Raw genomic sequence first — 21,375 nt, forward strand, 5'->3', positions numbered from 1 at the left:
AGTTTTAATTGCACTGTTAAACAATAGAATACCAATTGAAATTTATTAATCAGCATGGACACGTCCTCTGGAATGGTGGTCGAAGCATGAAGGGACATATGAATCTTTAGCACATCTGGCACATAAATATCTTGTGATGCCAGCTACAATAGTGCCATGTGAATGCCTGTTCTCACTTTCAGGTGACATTGTAAACAAGAAGTGGGCAACGTTATCATCTGCAAATGTAAACGAGCTATTGGCTGAACAAGAAGTAGGACTGAGTGGACTTGTAGGCTTTAAAGTTTTGTTGGTTTTTTGAATGCAGTTATGTAACACAAAAAACCCTTGATTTGTAAGTTGTATTTTCATGATAAAGAGATTGCACTACAGTACTTGTATGAGGTGAATTAAAAAATACTATATGTAATTCAAAAATAACCTAGTGAGCACTGTACACTTTGTATTCTGTGTTGTAACTGAAATCAATATATTTGAAAATGTAGAAGAACATCCAAAAATATTTAATACATTTCAATTGGTATTCTATTGTTTAACAGTGCAATTACTTTTTTTTAATTGCTTGACAGCCCTGTTTCAAAGATAACTCTGAAAATGTGAACCAAGTGCAAAATTATGGAAAGAGGTCTGAATTTGGTACGTTTCCAAGATGATACAGAATTCTGCTCTCTGTGTTGAATTTGCTATTTTGCTGCAGCCAGGCACCCAACTATTTTTGCCTCCCTGATCTGCCTGCAGCTGCCTCTTGCTCTCCAGCTTTCTCCATGAGGGGAGTTAACTGGATTATAGTGCATGCTGTCTGCACTGTTCTGTGGAGGAGGGCAGCAGGGGCTTAGGGAGCAAAAGCTGGTATCCAGCTTTCAGTTAGGGGAAAGAACCAGAAATGCAGCTGGATTGCATATTCAAGAGGTCAGTAGCCAAGACTTCGAGAATCAGATTTCCAATGTCTCCTCTGCCTGACCCCCCTCCTTTCTTGGATCACAGTAGCTAATAATGCCTATGGAGATAATTCAACTGAGAACACGGGGGAAATGATGATTGTAGGACTAGTTTTATAACTGATTTATTTTTGTTCAATAAGCCATAGCTTTGTTTTTGTAAAGGCAGGGGGATGATAGAACAAACAAACACTTCAGAATTTAGGGATGTTTGCATTGGAACTTCCTCCCATTGTGCTATGGAGGACATGAAAGATAGGGAAGGATGACTGTTCAGGTGCACCGTTTGTGAGAAACCAATCCTTGTACCCTTTAGCTGTTGGGAGAAGACTGAGGTTTCCTACAGGGACACTGTCCTTGAGCCCTGTTTAGGAAGGGGTGGGTGGGGGTGCTTAATTTCTGCCTCTGGTTATCTGATAAACTTGAAGTCTTTCCACTCCCCACTCATGTTTCTGGAAGTGGGGGAGAAGGAAGAAAATGTTCTCTTATCCCAGAGCTTTCTGGTTGCCATGAAAGTAGGTAGAGAGTTCTCACGTTACTCCTCCCTAAAGCTTCTGGCTTGTCAAAGGGTGGTATTGTTTCCACTATTTAACTTCATCTTCCTGTCCACACCTTCATTTGAGTGCCCCTTCCCATGGAATTGCTGTTGCTCAGAAACTTCCCAGGATGAAATTGAATTGATTCTTATCAATTTCAGTGCTACCTACAGAGATCTAAATAAACAGCAATGAAAACTAGCAAGAGGAGCCAGTTTTCACTCTGCTGCAGCTTGTAGAATCTCCAGGATAGCAGCGGAGACACTAGAACTGGCTGCACAGTTAGGACATCTGTGCACCAGATTAACCTCCTGTGGTTGGAAGGTTTTTCTTGCATCCTTAACATCTTAAACTTTTTTCAAAATGAAAGCTCTGAATTTGGAGAAGCTAATAGCAGTTGCTTGGGGAAGTTGCCTACTTGCCCTAGATGAATTGATATCTGTCCAGAAAAACAGTAAATCATGGTAAATCATGTTTTGTTGCTGGTAACATTCTAAAATTTTCCTTGAATGTTAAATATCTGTAATTGTTTCCCTCACACCTAGCTGTACTCCTCTGGCATGCTGAGGTGTTTTTGTTTTGTAATGTCAGTCTGGTCAGTGGCCAGTGCCTTAACACCACTACAATACAGTACTAGCCTAAACAGATGCGTAATAGAGAATCCAGCATGAGTTTTAACATGCTGACTAGAGTTTGAGTCTTCAGTTATTTCATTGCCTTGACCACTACAGATAAGTAAGAAAAATTGAGCAAAAGTGAAACTGGTTAAGATAAATGCAATGTTTAATGTTACAAACTAAGTGTGGCTGACAGACCAATAAGTGAACTTTTTATTTAAAAAAAAAAGAGTTCTTATGTTGTAGGCTTGATAGTTTTCAACTGTTTTGGAACTAGTTATTGAGGCAGTTAAAATGTTTATATGGAAAACCAAAATGGGGTACATGTGGTTTAGGGATATGACTAATCCCCTAACTGGATTACTTTTGTACGCTAATCTAGTCTCCTTAGATTGCTTGGAATCCCTTAATTCCTGAAAGTGTAAAGCGTTACCTTTCCATTCTTCCTGTGGGCTTGATCAGGCTCAAACTAGACATTGAGAAGCTTCCATTTTTGCTTGAGTAGAGAGAGCAGCATGTCATGGGAATTTCTGGGCTAAGAGAGTCCAAGTCTCCGCTCCAGAGCCCAAGAAGATGCATATTACTCTCTGGAAAATCCAGAGCAACTGATAACCAGCCAGTTTCAGTTGAGATGCTGGAACTATCAAACCCCGGCACTAATGCCCCCTTTAATTTTATTTAAAGTAGTGTGATCCCTAAAATAAGAGCAGATTTGCTTGCAAATTTATACAAAGCTAAAAGCTGCTCTGAATCAACAGCTAGACAGTTGCTGGAACTCTGGCAGAGAAGGCTAAGTGGGGAAAACTAGACATTGTCTCTTGCATCTCCTCTGCTGATTAAGTACTTACATGGAATCTGTGCCTGTTCTGTGGAGACCCAGGCCTCTGAAGTTCTAAGGCAGGGGCGGGGTTTCTGCAGCCTTCCTCCCTCAGTAGGGCAGCTCCCAGAAAGCAGTGACAGTATCTCAATAGCAAAATCTCCGAGGCCTGGCACAGATAACTGCATCGGCCTGAAATCAGCAAGCAGTGGCTCCCTTTCTCCTCTCCCCTTCCCCACAGCAGGCAGAAGCATGGTATCAAAGAGTCAGCAAAGCTTCCCACCCAATCACCAAAGTCCACATTCTCAGCTACATTGTCTGGCTGCGGAGCAGCTGTGCACTGCTGCTGCAGTGGCAGAGAGCTACTGACAGGGATCCAGGGACAAGGTGTGCCTAGTACGGGGCCTCTGAGCCCAACCCCTTCCTCCATTCCTACCAGCAGTGTAGTCCATTGCAGCAAATGGACCAAGGACTCCCTTTGAACATTCAGGGTTGGAGCCTGGTACCCATCACATCTCCAGGCCACATGCAGGAATCTCACTTGAACGAAGTATGAGACCCTGGGAAGCCCCCTTTTTTGACCCAGTCCAGTAAAAACATCTTTTACAGGAAAAGACAGCTGTGCAAAAGGGTAACCACAAGGACCACCCACTCCCCTCCCCAACCCCCAGGAACCAGAAGTCTGAAGTTTCTCTCTCTCTCTCCCCCCTTCTGAGGAGGAGGATCAAGGGGAAGCATAAGAAAGTGGTCTCTCAGCTGTTCAGACCCCTCTAGTTCCCCCAACGTAAAACACTCCAAAAAAAGAAAATGTTCTTTTATCCCATCTTCTGAAGAGTCTCATGGGATTCCTCTAGTTGGCACACAGTGAAATCAGTTTCCCTCAAGCTGCATAATTCTGCAGAGTGTAGCAGGGCAAATAATACTCAGCACCTGGTTTCCCTGGTCACGTCCATGGAGTATAATGGCAGATACAGTCCTCCAGCTCACCTCCTGATACCTTTGACTGCGCATTCCTTTTGCCCATTTGCTCCCTAAACATTAAAGTCAAAATAGAATGTTGCGGCTGACTGCTCTGAAGGCAAAATTAGATAATTGAGAATGGGAACTATGCCCAAAGGGGTGTCATCTCCTGGTAAAGAAATTTAGTCTCTCAGCAGTAGCTCTATTTGCCTCCAACTGGAATCACAAAGTTTTAGCATTGTTCTTTCTGGTTGGTTCACAACCAAGGCAACAGATACCTTGTTGCAAAGATGACCAAAAAGTTCCTTTTATGCCTTCCCCCCACTTTTCCTCTCCTCACCAGAATGCTTCATGAGAGAAAGTAGCACTGGTAATTCTGGTATCCCCAGTTTGGCCATGAAGGGCTGGTTCTCTGATCTCCTTGACAAGGTATGAATACCTCTCATGTGCTTTCCATTCAGAAGAGAGATGATCTTACAAGGGCTACTAGATAATAAAGTACAGGAGCATTTTGTCTTTCTGACCTGATCTGTGGTGAATATGCACTTTGAGAGATCTGGATCAGAATCCAGACAGTCCGAGCCTAGCTGCCTGGTTCTTGAACAGAGCCTCTGAGGCCAAAGAGATTATTTAGTGTGCCAATATCCACAATTTTAGCTTCCAGAAATAAATATACTAATTCAGCATATTTATGGACCCATTTGAGGTTTAAACTACTGATGCTAGGGTTGCCCCCCCTCATTTGCATCAATACCACGTTTTCTCAGATTTCTTCAAAATGTACTTGGATTAGGCCTGGCGCTTCAGGCTCTCAGAGGTCAGGTTGCTGCTTTGTCTAGAATCCTTAGTGCAGTAGATAAGTAGTGAATTTCATCTTCCCCAGATGTCCAGCTTTTTAACACTTTTTTTCTTACAAGAGCAACATCTTCCTGATATGCATAAAGTTCTCATACTGAATCTTACCTGGTGATCTCAGTGCCATTATAGACCCTGCATTTGAACCACTCATTAAGGTCTCATTACTATCTAACCATTAAAGTGGCCTTCTTTTGATGATAGTCTTGCCTGAGCACAGGATAGCTGATTTAGGAACCTTGTCCAGCTCTATTGCACTCCAAAGACAAATTTTGGCATTCTTTGGATGTCTGCAGACCTCTCAAGTGCATATTCATCACACAGGTCAGAAAGACAAATGTTCTTGTACTTTATTATCCAGTGTCAAAGGGAAAGAGGGTTTTGGGTTTTTTGTTGTTTTGGGGGTTCTCCTCCCCCCAGGTGGCTGAGATGCAGCATCTCAGAAGCATACTATAAAAGCCTAATTCCATTTTCCAATATCAGAGCTCACTCCACTAGAACTGTGGCAACTTCATGAGCAGAAATATCATTAGCTGTTTTAACAGATTTTCTTGTGTGAGGCAATCTGGTCATCTGTTTATATCACCTTTGAATTCTACAAGCTGGACATCCAGTCATTGGATGCTGGTTTGGTTGATAGTTTTTGTGACACTACAGTGAGGAGCACCTATCAGGAAAGGGTTATCCCCTTTAACATCTGTACATAGCAGTATATGGTCCTCTTTTCCCCATCTGAGTGGACACAGCTATAAAATCCTTATTTCACTGATCTGCCATGTACTTCATTACAAGCAAGAATAGGAAAATCTATCTGTATCTTACCTGAAAACTTTCTTTCTTGGAGTAAGGAGGTCCGCAAATCCCTCCCACCCTGAATGGGCTATTCATTGGAAAAGGATTGCCAATAATTTGCTTTCAGTTAGTTATTCACTGAAATCCTTGCTTTGCAGGAGGCTTTTTCTGTTTAGTCTTAATACTTACTTTTCCTCTCAGATATAGAGGAAAATTAGCTTTTCCTAGGCTATGGAAGTGTAGCAACTGGCAGTTTTTCAGAGGTGAAGCCACAGCTCTCCTGCCTCTGACAGGGTTGGTCAGTTTCCAAGGCTGTGGAGAGCAGAGTACCCAATCTTATGGATCTGCAGGCTTCATTACTCCAAGAAAGGAAATTTTCAGGTGAGACATGAATATGTTTCCTACTGAGGAGTAGTGCAGCTTGGCGGAGAGTTATAAAAGTTGTAGACAGTGACTGTTTGCTGATTGCCCCGGCTTTGTCTGCAGTGACCAACCTAGAATTTCACCAGTGGTAGCAATAATGTAGATAGGATTTGGGGAATTTTTTTTACTAAAATGTATGCAACTCTCCAGAGAATGGTGGGGAGTGGCAGGAGCAGAGTAGCTCATGAGCCCATTACTACTGTAAGAGGAAAGAGGTGCTCGAAGGCCCAAAACTTCCCGTGTGTCCACAAGGGTAGTGGAGTCCTGCAAGGTCAGGCTGGGTGGGTGTGCAGATATGCCACTGGAAACTAAATACACACAGAGCTTGTGGGGTGTGACAGTAAAGGTATTTTTCAGCTTGATGGGCTAGTAAGTGTAGTCTTCAGGCAAACAGGCGTTGGGGAAGTTTCCAGACCTGATCTATCCATTGTAGGAAAGATAAGACCTATGATGCCTGTGCTAGTCTCAGTCAGCATAGAAGATAAGAAACGTGTAGGATCTGATCTCCGAGGCTCTTAAAACACACTGTTCTTTCACGTCTAAAACTGGACAACTGGCCTATGTTCATTTAAGACTTCCATGCTGTGTGAAATATTTTTATCTGGTATTGATAAAGGTAACACTACTAAACAAAAATGAGTGAATATCAAAACTGCTGTCCTCTATTGCTTCAGTACAGCCCACATGCATTCCCTCTACTCCTTCAATAGGGACAAAGACTTTGGTTTTGTAATGCATGGAGAAATGGTGTACATTTTTTCTTTTTCTTTTCCCTTTACAGAAAGCCACAAAGAAAACAGACAAGCCCAGGCTGGAGGAGAAAGATGACCTAGATGTAACAGAGCTCAGTAATGAAGACCTTCAAGAGCAACTTGTAAAATATGGAGTGACCCCTGGTCCAATTTTAGGTAGGTAAAAGATATCAAATACTACTGATTTATTATGTATAATTACATACAACTATTGCATCACATAAGTAATATATGGTCTATGCTGCAGAGCTTACAGTGTAAAGAGCTAATACGGTAGTCTAGATTTTCTGTGAGAAGTATTATTTAAGTAAAATAAAATACACTTCTGGTTCTTTAACAGAAGGTAATTAAAACAACCATTGCTAAACAGTTTGTACTCCAAACAGATAATTTAACTTAAAAATATCCATACATGTGAAATTAAACAATTTACATTAATGAGAAGACTAACTGTACAACCTTAGAATTAGTGGATTGATTTTAAATCAACAAATAGCATACCTCGATTTAAATCTATTTTAATCTTGTTTTGCTTTTGTACTTTAGTTACTTCCCTAAAAAGAGGCTAATTGGTTGTAATCCATTAAAACATGCTCTACATTGCCAAGAGGCCCATTCAAACAAATTTGACAGTGGTTAGGCTCTTGGTGTGCTGCCTCTCATGCTGACCGATATTGTCTCATTTCCTTTCATTTCCCAGTCAGACTCTGTATCCATCTTTTGGTGACTGATGCTTTATTTATTTGCTAGATTATTTTTACTTGTGATTTGTGTCAAGCTCTATTTGGATGAAAACTGGAATGCAATTAAAAATGCACAAAACCACAGTATTTGCTTTTTTGTTTTAAAAAAAAAATAAAGCTACCTTAAATGTGCTGGATACACAAGGTAAAATAAGTTTATCAAAATGTATCTTACATTTAAAACTGACTGACTGTAGTTAGATCAACTGATTTGTTTCTGGTCATCAGATCCTTCCAAGATTTTTAGAACTGTAGCTCTCATCCTTTCCCACCTAGTTCATGTTTGTAGTTTGGAAGAGGAAAATAAACTTTCCTGCTGTTTCAACTCCATTTCAGTTTATTCAGTTCAGTTACTACTTCAAAGCTGACAAATTCATGAAGAGAGCATGTGCAGAAGAGGCTCTTGCTGTCTAAAGATATTTCAGTACTTCAACAAACTCTGATTCCAAGTGCTTAGCCAGTGACTTCCACCAGGTCAGTCATTTGACTGCCTTGAAAACTTCAGCCTCAAACATCTACTGCATAATATTTTATCTAATGTAAATTATGTTAATAGATTATAGTAAATTTAGGCCTAAACATAGGTTGTCATACCTTCTAAATATTTTTATAAAAATAAGCCTATTTAAAATTAAATTTGATCTGATTTTTAAAAATCACTTTCATCTGCCTTGTTCAGAACACTTTCCCCCCATCCCCTATAGTCTGAACAAATATAATTCATGGAGTAGGTTTAAGAAACTGGGTATTAGACCTCCATATATCCAATCATTTATATATCTTTCTGTGGCTCATGACTTTCATTGGTTACCTGCACAGCAGACTGACCAGTCAGGAGAGAATTTGCATTACTCAGCAAGCTGGCTTGAAGAAAACATGATGCACAGTAATGTTAGGGAGCTGTTGGGAAAGCAGAGGTGGAAACTCCAATTTAAACGCTTTCACACTGCAATTCCCTGTTATAAGTTTTTGTTTTGGTTTTTTTTCTTCCCTCTCCCCGAAAAATCCCTTTGCTAGTCTTGGGGATGCATATTCAAATCGCAGAATGTGACTGCAGTGAGATGGTGCCAGTAGTCTCTTTAAAACACCAAAGATTGAACTTTCCTACTCTAAACTGCTTGCTATTGGAAGACTCCTTCCCCAGTTGATGGGGATTAGGTTCAAACATCTGAATTGCTGGTGTAGGTATATACTTAGCCTTTTTCGTATCCTCTGCAGCAGAGCTCTAATGGAACTGTTAGCAACAGAGATACGTTAGTCCACACTGCCTTGTCTCAGATTTTTTGTGTGCTGACTTTCTGTCCCAAAGTATGCAAAAACATACGTAAAACCCTTGAAGTAACACTGGAGGAAGAGCCACCTGCAAAATCCAAATGCTTAACCTATAATTGGGAAGATTCTTTAATTTGAATTGGAACAAAAATGGATCACACTGTCTTGAGAAAGTCACTGCCACTCCATCTTGGCAGAAAACTTGGTAGGCTCATGCTTGAGTAGAAACAAAGCAACATCAGCCACTTTCAGGGTGTTGACAGGCTCCATGGGGTTTGCATGAGCATCTCTGATATGGAAGAGATGCACTAGATCTCGTACATCTTCAGGCTATAAAATTTTTGTGGGTAGAAACTCCACTTTGAAAGATCTCTGTAGTTACAATAACATCAGCTGCCTCTTTAGGTATCCTGTGTTTCATAGCTGGAATAATGGACTACAGTGTTGTCTTGTATTTATACTATACCTATTGGAAGTGGGCATCCATGCCAAACAGTTGGCACTACTAAGTATTAAGTGGGAAAGCTCTTGGACAAGAAGTTAGGAAGGCCCTAATGTCTGAATCAATACAAGAAGAATATAAGCCATACTCAAAATCTTATAAATCCAATAGTTCTAAAGTTTCTTAGCAAACAAATACAAGAGAACTAATGCAATAGGGGTAAATAGATTCAGGGCAAACTCATAAGATGCTCGCTAAATTCCTTGAAGCAGACAGAATGATTTGCAGAAAGCTGGATGCTTACCACATTAGATGAATGACTTCTGGATATAGCCCAGAAGGAATATGAGAAAAATTGATCAAAACTCTCAAATGCAGATTTAAACTTCAAATAGCCCATAAAAGAAAGCGAGTAGGAAGGAAGTAATGCTACTTTAGATATTTTTAATAGAAACTGTTTTCTTGCTTGCTAATCTTGTTTCATAACTGATCGTGTGGGAAGAGAGAAATAATTTATCTGAATTACTTTTAACAAGCTTCTGAGAGGCAGACACTGATGTACACCCTAGTAGCCATCTCCCAGAGATTTTCTCACCTATAGATCTGACGGAGATATGCCTTACCTACCTATCTATACCGCTTGCAGGACGTTCCTTCATTAAACAGCATTTGTCTGTCTAGCCACAGCTCCTTGATTACTTTCATAAAAGTACTGATATTTCTGATTGTGGCACCTGATAGGAGATGATTTGCCTGTCCCTCTTATAGGAAGTTGTTTAGTTAGCTTCCCCCCCCCCCCCCCCGAAACTAGCCAATAGCTGCCAACTGTGTACAGACCAGGTCCTGGAGAAGCTGAAAACTGCTATTTAGGAGGTCCATGGTTCCTTTGATTATTGTGCCTCTAGGGGTTGATTTTGTGTATGGATAACCTAACAGTAGACCAAATTCTTTTTGATACTTCCACACTTTCTCCTCTTATGCCATGGATGTCAGGCATTTGCCCAAGTGGCATTCTTTACTTCCAATGACTAATTCTGGGGGCAGAACCAAACCTGTGAGCAAGCTGAAGACTGACAGGCAGATCTGTGTGCCTTACTAGTTGAAGAAAAGAGAGTCTTAGCTCAGTATTAATCTTCCTTTTAACCCACCAACAACTAAACAATTAAACTAACTTGTCACTTGCATGACTGATTGGGGAAGGGACACTTACGGCTCAAGCAAAGATCCAGCATGCTCTCTTCATATTATAGCATGTCTCAAGGAATCTAAGTTTAGATAAAACAGGTGAGTAGAATGCTCTGACGTTGTTGTTGTTGTTTGTTGTTTTTAAGCAGGCACATCCTGTGTTGAGTAGCTTTTTACTTTCTAAACCTGTTTGGCCAAACAGACAGAAACAAGTTGTAAGAGAAGTAGCCAGTAAGACCGCCAAGGGTCTGTAAACCAGGAATGTCCAACATTGGAGTCAAGTAAAGGTGCACAATCTATCTTAATTCTTTTAATATATTTTCTGCCTTGTTACAGCTACTACAAGAAAGATCTATGAGAAGAAATTGCAGAAACTGAAGGAACAAGGCCCAGAGTTGGGGTCTTCGACTCCTCTACCAACAGTTTCTTCATCAGCTGAGAACACCAGACAGAATGGAAATAATGATTCTGACCAGTACAGTGATAATGAAGAAGGTAAAACTAAAGTGGAAACTCAAAATGAATATAAATTGCTTGAGTTAAGTTAAGAATAAGTACCCTATAAGCCGGTTCATTTATAAGACAACACCCCCCCATACGCACCACCCAAGATGGATAAGTAAAAATGGAAAATTTTTATAACCCGTTCATAAGCTGACCCTATAATTCAGGGGTCAGCAAACTTTGGCTCCCGGGCCATCAGGATAAGCCACTGGGGAGGTAAACCTAAGTAAACAGTGTCCCAGTGCACCAGCTGCTTACCCTGACTGCGAGAGGGAGCTGGGAGTCAAGGGAGTAACCCCTGTGACCACCCTCCCCATAACCCCACCGCTAGTCAGAGACCCCCACACTATCCCCATCCCATCTCTTCCCACCTTATCTGCGGGATGGACAGGGGACAATGTCTCTGACCTGGCCGCAGCCTGCTCCGGTGGGCCGGGCTGGGTGGCGTGGCCGCAGCCTGCTGTCTCAGCTTGCTGATCTACTTAAAAAGGCAGTGTACTTAGTGGTGTCAGTGTACTTAAAGGGGCAGTGTGTTTCTCTCTCTCTCTCTCTTCTCACCCCCTCCCCCGGCACTTTGGAAAGTGGAGGGAGTGGTGCGCTCCAGTGGGATAGCATGGGTTCATCATATTCAATTTCCACAGGGAATGTTTGCAGCCACTGCCACGCGTCTATTATGTCTCCTCCCTCATTTTTGCTGCCTTGCAGAGTGTGAGGCTACGTTAACAACAATGTGTTAACCCTTGAGGGCTCAGCTGAGTGCTAGTTCATCATTTAGCAGCAAGGCATTCCCTGGGAAATATCCCACTCTCTTCCACCATCTGACTCCATCACTTCAACCACGATTCACAATCATTGCTGTGTACAGTATTAAATTATTTGTTTAAAACTTGTACTGTGTATGTGTGTGTGTACACACACACACACACACACACACACACACACACACACTTTGTTTTCTCCCTGGAACCTAAACCCCCCTCCTGCCCAATTTACATTAATTCGTACGGGGAAATTGGATTCACTTAACATCGTTTCACTTAAAGTAGTATTTTTCAGGAACATAACTACAACGTTAAGAGAGGAGTTACTGTAGACCATCCCTGACAGGTGTTTGGAGATCTTTAAGAGCAGGTTAGACGATGGAGATTACACAACCTCCCTAGGCAATTTATTTCGGTGTTTACCCTGAGAGCTAGGAAGTTTTTCCTAATGTCCAACCTAAACCACCCTTGCTGCAATTTAAGCCCCTTGCTTGTACTGTCCTCAGAGGTTAAGGAGAACAATTTTTCTCCATCCTCCTTGTGACAACCTTTTAATGTACTTGAAAACTTATCATGTTGTCCCTCCCAACCCCACCCCGCCCACTCAGTCTTCTGTTCTCTAGACTAAACCAACCCAGTTCTTTTCTTCCCTCATGTCTTCTAGACCTTTTATCACCTTTGTTACTCTTCTCTGGACTTTCAGGAAAGATGTGGACAAACTGGAGAAATATGCTCCCTGGAACTGGACACACTGCCTAATCAGTGGAATAGAGCAGAAGAATTACTTCTCGTGTCTTGCTTGCAACACTTCTGCTAATACATCTCAGGGCTTGGCTACACTCGAAACTTCAAAGCGCTGCCGCGGGAGCGCTTTCATTTCTCCAGTTTATCCAGATCATTTTGAATTTTAATCCTGTCCTCTGAAGCACTTGCAAGCCCTCCCTGCTTGGTATGATCTGCAAACTTTGAGTGTACTTGGTGCCATTATCTAAATCCAAAAGCCTTAAAATCAAGATATACCACATCTACCCTACCATCTGAGGGCTTGGCTACACTCGAAACTTCAAAGCGCTGCCGCGGGAGCGCTTTGAAGTGTGAGTGTGTTCGCAGCGCCAGCGTTGGGAGAGAGCTCTCCCAGCACTGCACGTACTCCACCTCCCCGTGGGGATTAGCTTGCGGCACTGTTTACACTGGCGCTTTACAGTGCTGTATCTTGCAGTGCTCAGGGGTGTTTTTTTCACACCCCTGAGCGAGAAACCTTGCAGTGCTGTAAAGTGCCAGTGTAGCCAAGGCCTCAGAGTGATGTTTGCTTGTGTGGTTTTGTGTGTGTAACTGTTACACTGACTCTTATTTAGCTTGTGATTCACTGACCCTCCAATCCCTTTCTGCAATACTCCTTCCTAGGTAGTCATTTTTCCATTTTATATGTGTGCCACTGATTGTTCCTTCCTAAGCGGAGTACTGTGCATTTGTCCTTATTGAATTTCATCCTGTTTACTTCAAATCATTTCTCCAGTTTATCCAGATCATTTTGAATTTTAATCCTGTCCTCTGAAGCACTTGCAAGCCCTCCCTGCTTGGTATGATCTGCAAACTTTGAGTGTACTTGGTGCCATTATCTAAATCCACTGATGAAGAGATTCCCTGCGGGACCCCGGATCCAGCTTGATTCTGAACCATTGATAACTACTCTCGGAACGATTTTCCAACCAGTTATGCACCCACCTTATAGTAGCTCCATCTAGGTTGTATTTCCCTAGTTTATGCGAAGGTCATGCGAGACAGTATCAAAAGCCTTAAAATCAAGATATACCACATCTACCCTCCCCCTCCTTCCCAATCCACAAGGCTCATTTTACCCTGTCAAATAAAGCAGTTAGGTTGGTTTGACAAAATTTTGTTCTTGACAAAGCCATGTGACTGTTACTTATCACCTTATCTTCTAGGCGGTTGCAAATTGCTTGCTTATTTATTTGCTCCATTGTCTTTCAGAATATTGCAGAAATAGAAACTTTTTGTTCACACTAAAATGAGCAGCTATGGACTTCCTATAGATTCATGGTAAAACTGACATAAGTGAAACTTGAATCCAATCAGGGAGCAGTTTTTTCACTCACTTTTCAAATGAGTATCACACATGAAACAAGGGGGTGTCAGCAATACAATTAAAATATATATTGCTATAGTCTATTTTTTCCCTCTCAAAGTAGGCCATATATACTTTGGGTGTGATTCACCCTGTGAAGAGAACCAGCACAAAGTCCCACTTAAACATCCAAGTGGTGAATAGGCTTTGAGCTTACCCTTTGCACGTGGGAAACTTTTGCACAGTCTGAGCTTGAAACTACACCTCTACCTTGATATAACGCGACTTGATATAACATGAATTCAGACATAACGCAGTAAAGCAGCACTCGGGGGGGGGGCTGCGCACTCCAGCAGATCAAAGCAAGTTCGATATAACGCGGTTTCACCTATAACGCAGTAATATATATTCTCATTCTCTCTCTCTCTCTCTCTCTGGCTTGCGAGGACAGCATTATATTGGTGTAGAAGTGTATGTGCTACTTTCTAAGTTGCAAGTTGTAACCTACCTTTGTAACCTAACCTACCTTTAATTTCCTTAAACTTCAACAATTATATTTTGATTTTTTTTCTATGCCATAAAATGGTCTCTATTGGTTCACTTAGAGTACAACTTAAAAGGTTTGGAAGACTGCTAAAAATGATCATAGTTAAATGACACCTTAATTTAAGATTTTGCTGTGTGTACTTTAGCTATGCTTGTGATAAACAACTATGCAATAATCTCTTTCTGAATACTGGAGGTGATTGAATAGTGGGGCGGGGGGTGGGAGGAAACCATCTTGAATACTCATTCATATTTAAAAATTAGCTTGGATTTGACCATCTTCACAACTCTCTTGTGTTTGCTTTCCATAAAGACTCCAATATTTGAACTTTTTTGGAGCAAAAATACTCATGGAATGGGTAAATGCTTAGTTCAGATAATCCTAGTTGAATTTTAAATTGTATATTCAGTTGTAAAATTCACAAATTGTATTATACTGGCTAATTGCATAAGTCACATTTACTTTTTCTTGTTGGATGATTTCTGTCCTAATCCCAATTCATTGTATGGTACAACTAAATATAAGCAATGCTGAGTGGGTTAGATAAATTCATTGATTTAAATTGCTATGTAAATGGATCCAACTCAATCTCTACACCAAGAATTCTTCCTTTTGAGAAATTCACAAATAACTGACAATAAATAAGTTCAGGTGCTGACCAGAGCGGTCAAGATAGGCATTGTGGGCCAATTAGGGCGCCATAGCCAAGTACAGCGTCTATACTGACACTGCATTGCTCTAACTATGTCACAAAAAGCTCTGTGCTGCTCGCCGAGGAGGTTTTATTATGTCAATGTAGCAGGGGAGTTGTATCGGCAGGAGCATTTCATTGTGTACACTTCCACTGTTTTGTTGACGAAAGCTGACTTGTCAACAAAACTGTATAGCATAGAGTACCTTTCCCAGACCTGAAGAGCTCTGTATAGCTTGGAATCTTCTTTCTCCCACCAATGGAAGTTGGTCCAATAAAAGATATTCTCACCCACCTTGTCTTTCTCAACTTGGAAACAAGGCTGCAACTAGTAAATTAATGTCACAAGCTACAGTATGTAGCTTACACTTTTGAATAGAGAAATTAAACTAGAAGAACAGATAAATGAGCCTCCCTAACACTGTGTAACTTGCATATTTTATCAGTAGATCTGGATATGGTATACAGGCCCTCAAGTGAAATCTTGTCAACTTATCCTCGTACTTTTAAATGTAACTACAAGATTGTATGTCATATCATAATTTGAGGCAAACATCTTTGATTTTTTTTATTAATCTGTCCAACAGAGCAAAGACTTTTAAAGGACATTCTGAAAATGCATCATTTCAGACAGTACTCCAAGAGTGTAACTACAGGCTTTATAGGATTTGTCTGGACATTTAAAGTATGTTCTTGTTAGCTGGAAGGCATGTTGTCATAAATAAACAGATCAGGGTTAAGGTCTCTTTTCCCTGGAAAGGGTTAACAAGCTCAGTAACCTGAGAAACACCTGACCAGAGGACCAATCAAGGAACAGGATAATTTCAAATCTCTGTGGAGGGAAGCCTTTGTCTGTGTTCCTTGTTTGCTCAGAGCTCTCTTTGGATCTAAGAGAGGACAGTCATGTCTCCAAGTTCTCCTGGAGTAGTTTCTACTATTTAATAGTGAGTATTAATTAGAAAGGCGGATTAGTCTTATAATTTGATTTCTACATTTGCAATTGTGTGTTTGCTAAAGGAAATTCTTTATTCCTGTTTGCTGTTACTTTGCTTTCACTGAGAAAGAAAGGGAGAGGGGGGATTCTCTCCAGAGATTGATAAGTTTAGACCCTGTATTGTTCCATCTTGGGGACAGACAGTGATTTTCTTTTTATTCTTTAATAAATTCTTTTCTATTAAGGATTTAGTTGATCATTCTTTGGGTGGATTCTCAGGGAAAGGGGAGGGGGAGGTATCCCTCTGTAGTTAAATCCCGGTGTCTCTCCTAGGAAAAGGGAGGGGGGAGGAAGCAGAGGGGAATGGTTTATTTCTCCTGGGTGTAAGAACTCCATGGATTTGGGGCTCTTGGAATCCCCTAGGATTTTGGGGAAGGACTGTGTCTCAATCCACATACCTGATTGAGTGGTGGCAGCTTTTACTAGATCTAAACTAGGATTTTAGTTTAGAGGGAAACCAGTGCAGGTCCCCACATTGGAACCCAACAGCTCCAAGTAGGGGTGAGACCTATGACACGTGGTGGAATGCACCCCTGTATTCACACCTGACTCACTATTGAAATAATGTTAGCTCATAAGGCATGCCTTGTACAATATGGCAAAATGCATGTGTAGCAACACTTTTATGTATGAAGTTGCAAACATCAGCTGAAATCATGACAAGTGTGTTTCCTAGATAAGTCTGGGAAGTGGCTAAACCAGTTTTTCAAAGACAAAAGGCAAACTGACACCCCAGCCAGGTGACAAAGCTGATAAGCCAACACCCATCAAGTGCCCATTCTTTGGTAAGAAAGGAGAGCAGGGACAAGAAACAGCATGAGGTTTCCTTCCTCCACTTGATCCCAGGTCTCTTGGTTCTCAGTTTGAAATACTTTTCAAAGAGGGACTGAGGTGGATTAACTATGACAATGGGAGAGTTCTCTAGCCAGTTTAGCAAGTGTAGACTTGCTCAGGAGGGGGAGGAGTCCTGACCTGAAGTTTGGTCAGTAATGCTGCTTGGAAGTGTGTGGTGAGAAACTTTTTGCTTTGAATCTAGTAACTATATAGTTAAAGTGCTTTCTAGTACCCAACTTAATCTTTTAAAATCATTTCTGACTTTTATTCCTCATATTTTGAGTACTAGAAATCTTTTTATAGTTAATAAACTTGTTTTAACTAATGTAGCGTGTTTAAGTTGAAATGTGTAGGTAACACCATTTAAGGTGGCAAGTTGTGTGTATATTATTCCCTTAAAGGAATAATGGACTTTGTATATTTGGACTGCCCAGGAGAGCTGGGTATACAAGACATACATTTCCTGGAAAATCCAGGGCTGAGAGCATTTTGGAGTCACCCTGCAGTATAACTATGGCTGGTGAGAGCAAGGATGAGACTGGCAGGCTGGGGTTACGCAAACCCATCTGGAGTGACCTGCATACTGGCAAGTGGTATGTGTCAATGCGAACTTGCCCATATTAGTTATGTTAAGAGAATATTACAAGTTATAACTCAACCATTCTGGCAGCTAAAATGGTCTGTTTTAATGAAGTGCATTATTTGGGTTATGTTATGGTCTTGACAGTTATTTAACCACTTTTTTTATTTTTTTATTCTAGGTAGAATGTTAGTAGGCTCTTCTGTTTGATTTTGGCTCTTTCAGTTGCCAAAGAGTAATGGTGACTGTTTGATTGACTTTTATTCTCAGATCCCAAGGTAGAGTTCAGACTTGAGAAGAGAGAACCACTGAAAGCCAAGACAAAGACTCCAGTAACACTCAAACAAAGAAGAATTGCTGAACATAATCAGGTATCTTCATTTTAATGGCATTTTCTTACCAACTTGTAATTGTGAGTATACTTGCAGTAGCTGAATTTTTCATATTGCTCGACTAATATTCGCATATGGTTAATATCTTAAGTGGGCTAAACTGTTTATCACAAGTTTTCCAGGAACTGTGCAGTAATTAAACACAACCCAAGTCTTAGCTAATCCTGGAGCTATTTTTTAATATTTTGCCTACTCAGTAACACTGAACTTTAGCAGAATATAGCTGCTAATCTTAGCTTTTGCTTTTTTCTAGGGTATTATAGGCAGCACTGCTGTAGTTAAGGTTGCATAACACTTTCCATTATAAAACTATTTTCAGTGACTTATAGATTTGCCAAATTACTGAAATTTCCTTGTTGAATGTCTCGAAGAAACATATTTTTTGGAACCTTCAGCAAAACCAGCTCTGTAAAGTTCTCTTAGAACAAAGTTAAGGAAAATAATTGTTTGCTTAATTAAAATATCCTGGTATCTGTTTGAGAGGCTTTAGTGCCTCTGTGCTTTAGAGTGAGGACTTAACCTCCCCACCAATTTTATCCTAAGAAAAGAACATATTATGCGGGGAAAAACAGTCTGCAGTTGTACGGTCAAATACTATCAATGCATACACATATGGGCACTTACTAACTTTTGAGTGCCTCACTTTGAAATGCTAATACGATCTAGCTTGCTTAATGAAGGCTTTTTGTGTTTGGGTTTTAGGGTGTTTAGATTCATTTCTTAACAAATGAGTTGATCATGTGGACTTCAGGAGTTTGATTTATCAAATACCTGTAGCTAATCAACCCTTGTGAAGTTAGCATATCAATGTCAATATCCTTTTGTCCAGATTAGTGTATTTCATCAGATGATCCAGTTCTGGCTGGTAGTAGTGTAGTGGCCTGACTAACACTTCTTTTTGCTGAAGAAAGGTAGTGGAATCATTGTGGAGCAACTATTTGAGTAACTGGCTTTTGCAGAACTTTGCGATCTGTGCTATGTTGATACGGGTGAGCTGGCAGTATGAGGGGACAAAATAGAAAAATTTCTTTTAAAATGGTGTTTCAACCACTGATACTAGTGCACACTGCTCTGAATCTTTCCTTTCTCTGGAATTTGTCACCAATGGCTGTTTCAGAAATGGTGAACTCTTACTAATTTTGTCTGATACCTTTTTGAAACAGACAGACATCCAAGTACCACTTAATTTTTGTTTGGGCTGGGACATACATAGACATATGGTAATGTAACTTATTGTCACAACTGTTCCAGTTCACTTTGATGGGAATCAAAATCAAGGAGTCCTACTGAAACACTTCTGCTCTTTCCAGTTGAAGCAAAAATTAAAAATTGTTGACCACACAATATTATTTTAAAGGATATTTAAACAATCAGCCAAGAATCCTTTTTAAATGAATACTTCAAGTTAGATTCCTAAATAAGTTGCCTGATTTCCCTCCCTCCCCTCCAAAAAAAAAAAAAAAAAAAAAGTATCGATGCTCTTCCAGCAGCTCCCACTGATTTCAATGTGACAGAGATGTTGGCATGCCCAAATCTCTTGAAAAATCAGGCCTCTATCCTGGAATATGCATTTTTTTTTTCAAGAGAGAGCAGGCCGACATCTCCATCTTGTTGAAATCAGTAGCATCCTGTCATAGAACCATAATGGGAAACGAAGTTAAGACTGGTGGCTAAGTCCATAAATGGTTATGGGTAAGAATGGTCTCCCTATCCTCTGTTCGTCAGAGGATGGAGATGGATGGCAGGAGAGAGATCACTTGATCATTGCCTGTTAGGTTCACTCCCTCAGGGGCACCTGGCATTGGCCACTGTCGGTAGACAGATACTGGGCTAGATGGACCTTTGGTCTGACCCGGTACGGCCATTCTTATGTTCTTATGTTGTGATGTCATTGCCTTAATGTCCATTTTATTAAAATGTGCCCCTTGAATGGACCCACTTGGCAAAATAAACATGCCTGTACTCAGAACAAACCCCTTCTCTCCCAGGACCCCAAGAGATCGAATAGACCTTGCAGTGTCACCTGAATGTCTTTTTATCTTAGCAGTTTGTCAAACCAACAGGAGAAATGTATGTGAAAACACCCTCAGAAAACAACCTGCTTTCACAACCTCCTAGATTAAACAAATAGGTGTTAATTTGACTTTCTTGCCTGATCTCTTGAGGCATCTAAGACCCCAAAGTAGTTCAAATACATCTGGTCTGCCAAAATAGTACTCCACTGAGTCTGAAATCTGCACCTATATGATCCAGTGCTAATTCAGCTGGTATCTTATCCAATTCACCAGGTTGACTCAGAATAGTAAAACTCTTCACACACGTCTTTCAAAATTATGAATATTTATTGGTTTAAACCATCATAACCCTCTCTTTAGCTAGGCTGACCTGGACCTATTAATATTCTTTAAAATCTAGTAAATGGAAATGCTAAATGCCCACAGTAGACGCTGAAAGTACTTTGAGTGGTTAAAGCTGCAAACAATATAATCTAAAACCTGTAACAGGCAAAGATTTATGAATGATCTTCAGTAAAGTACAGTAAGCTTCCAAAATTATCTGTCCTTTTTAGGAAAGGACATAATCCAAAATTTGTGGGGAGCAGAGAAGATGGGGTTAGATTTGAAAGGAAAGAATTGTTTAATTTGAGAAGAGGGTTTTTTTCTCTTACAATTTAAAGAAATATTGCTAACAGTTTAGGCTCAGATTTAGCCTACTCCATGAAATTTAGGATCTAGTGGGAAGTAATGTTTTCTCAAAATCCAATTAAAAGTTCACTACTTAGTAATTGAAAAGTTTAGGAGACTATAACTTGTCTTACCTACATAAAAACTTGTACTCCTACTGGATTTGTAGCAACAATAAACAAGCAATTCCGCGCCCCTCTCGCGCGCGCCCCCCCCCCATGTGTTAGAAAGAGCTATCTTATAAATGATGATAAACTACCAAACTTCCTGAATTTATATTTATTTATTTATTAATTAATTAAAAGGAGAATGTGCACGTTACATTTGTTTTGCTACTGGCTTCAGATTATTGCTCACTTTTTTTTTTTTACTAGTGTAAACGTCTTTTCCTCAAATAGGTGGGTTTTTTTGTTTTAACTGTTTAATATTAGCTATTTTATGGATTTGGGATTTTTAATTGTTTCAAGTTGCCAGTGTAAAACTGCAGCTTTTTATGCTGCTTCTGTAGATTTGAGGTCTTTCCTCACTCTTTGAGACTTAACCTGAAAATGATGTTCCCAGTTACTTAAACCCACAATACTATTATTACTGTGGTGAATGACCTCATTCCTCCAATGGATATAAAGCCATTGGAAAACTCCTAAGTTAAATCTTATTCTAACATTAGTATGACACTTGTTTTTAGTATCTAATGGACTGGTTTAGGTTTGACTAATTGTCTCTCAAGTCTTGGCCATAAGGAATGGGCAAAGCTTAATTTATGGATATAAAACTTGTTACAGTTATGGGGGAAACTTTCAAAGGCACAAATGGTGGTTAGACAAACAATTTCTGATGAATTTCAAACTGCTGTATTTGTCTTTGGAAACCTCCCTATCTTGTGTTCAGAGGAGATAAAACTGCATCTGAGTAAAGGGTTTTGGTAACACCTCTTCCCACAGATGCACAAGAGGTTTGTTTTTACCTATGC

General features: G+C 40.3%; 1 protein-coding gene across 12 annotated transcripts in view; it reads left to right on the forward strand.

Moving 5' to 3' along the window:
• Positions 1 to 21,375, forward strand: part of TMPO (thymopoietin) — a 41,022-nt gene that overhangs the window by 12,343 nt on the left and 7,304 nt on the right. For all 12 annotated transcript variants that reach the window (XM_044981658.1, XM_044981610.1, XM_044981687.1 and 9 more), the window contains exons 2-4: positions 6,720 to 6,846; positions 10,669 to 10,827; positions 17,600 to 17,700. In XM_044981658.1, the coding sequence (XP_044837593.1) occupies positions 6,720 to 6,846; positions 10,669 to 10,827; positions 17,600 to 17,700 (387 nt within the window). The remainder of the gene's footprint in view (positions 1 to 6,719; positions 6,847 to 10,668; positions 10,828 to 17,599; positions 17,701 to 21,375) is intronic.

This window comes from Mauremys mutica, chromosome 1 (genome assembly GCF_020497125.1).
Source record: "Mauremys mutica isolate MM-2020 ecotype Southern chromosome 1, ASM2049712v1, whole genome shotgun sequence".
Classification (NCBI taxonomy): domain Eukaryota; kingdom Metazoa; phylum Chordata; order Testudines; family Geoemydidae; genus Mauremys; species Mauremys mutica.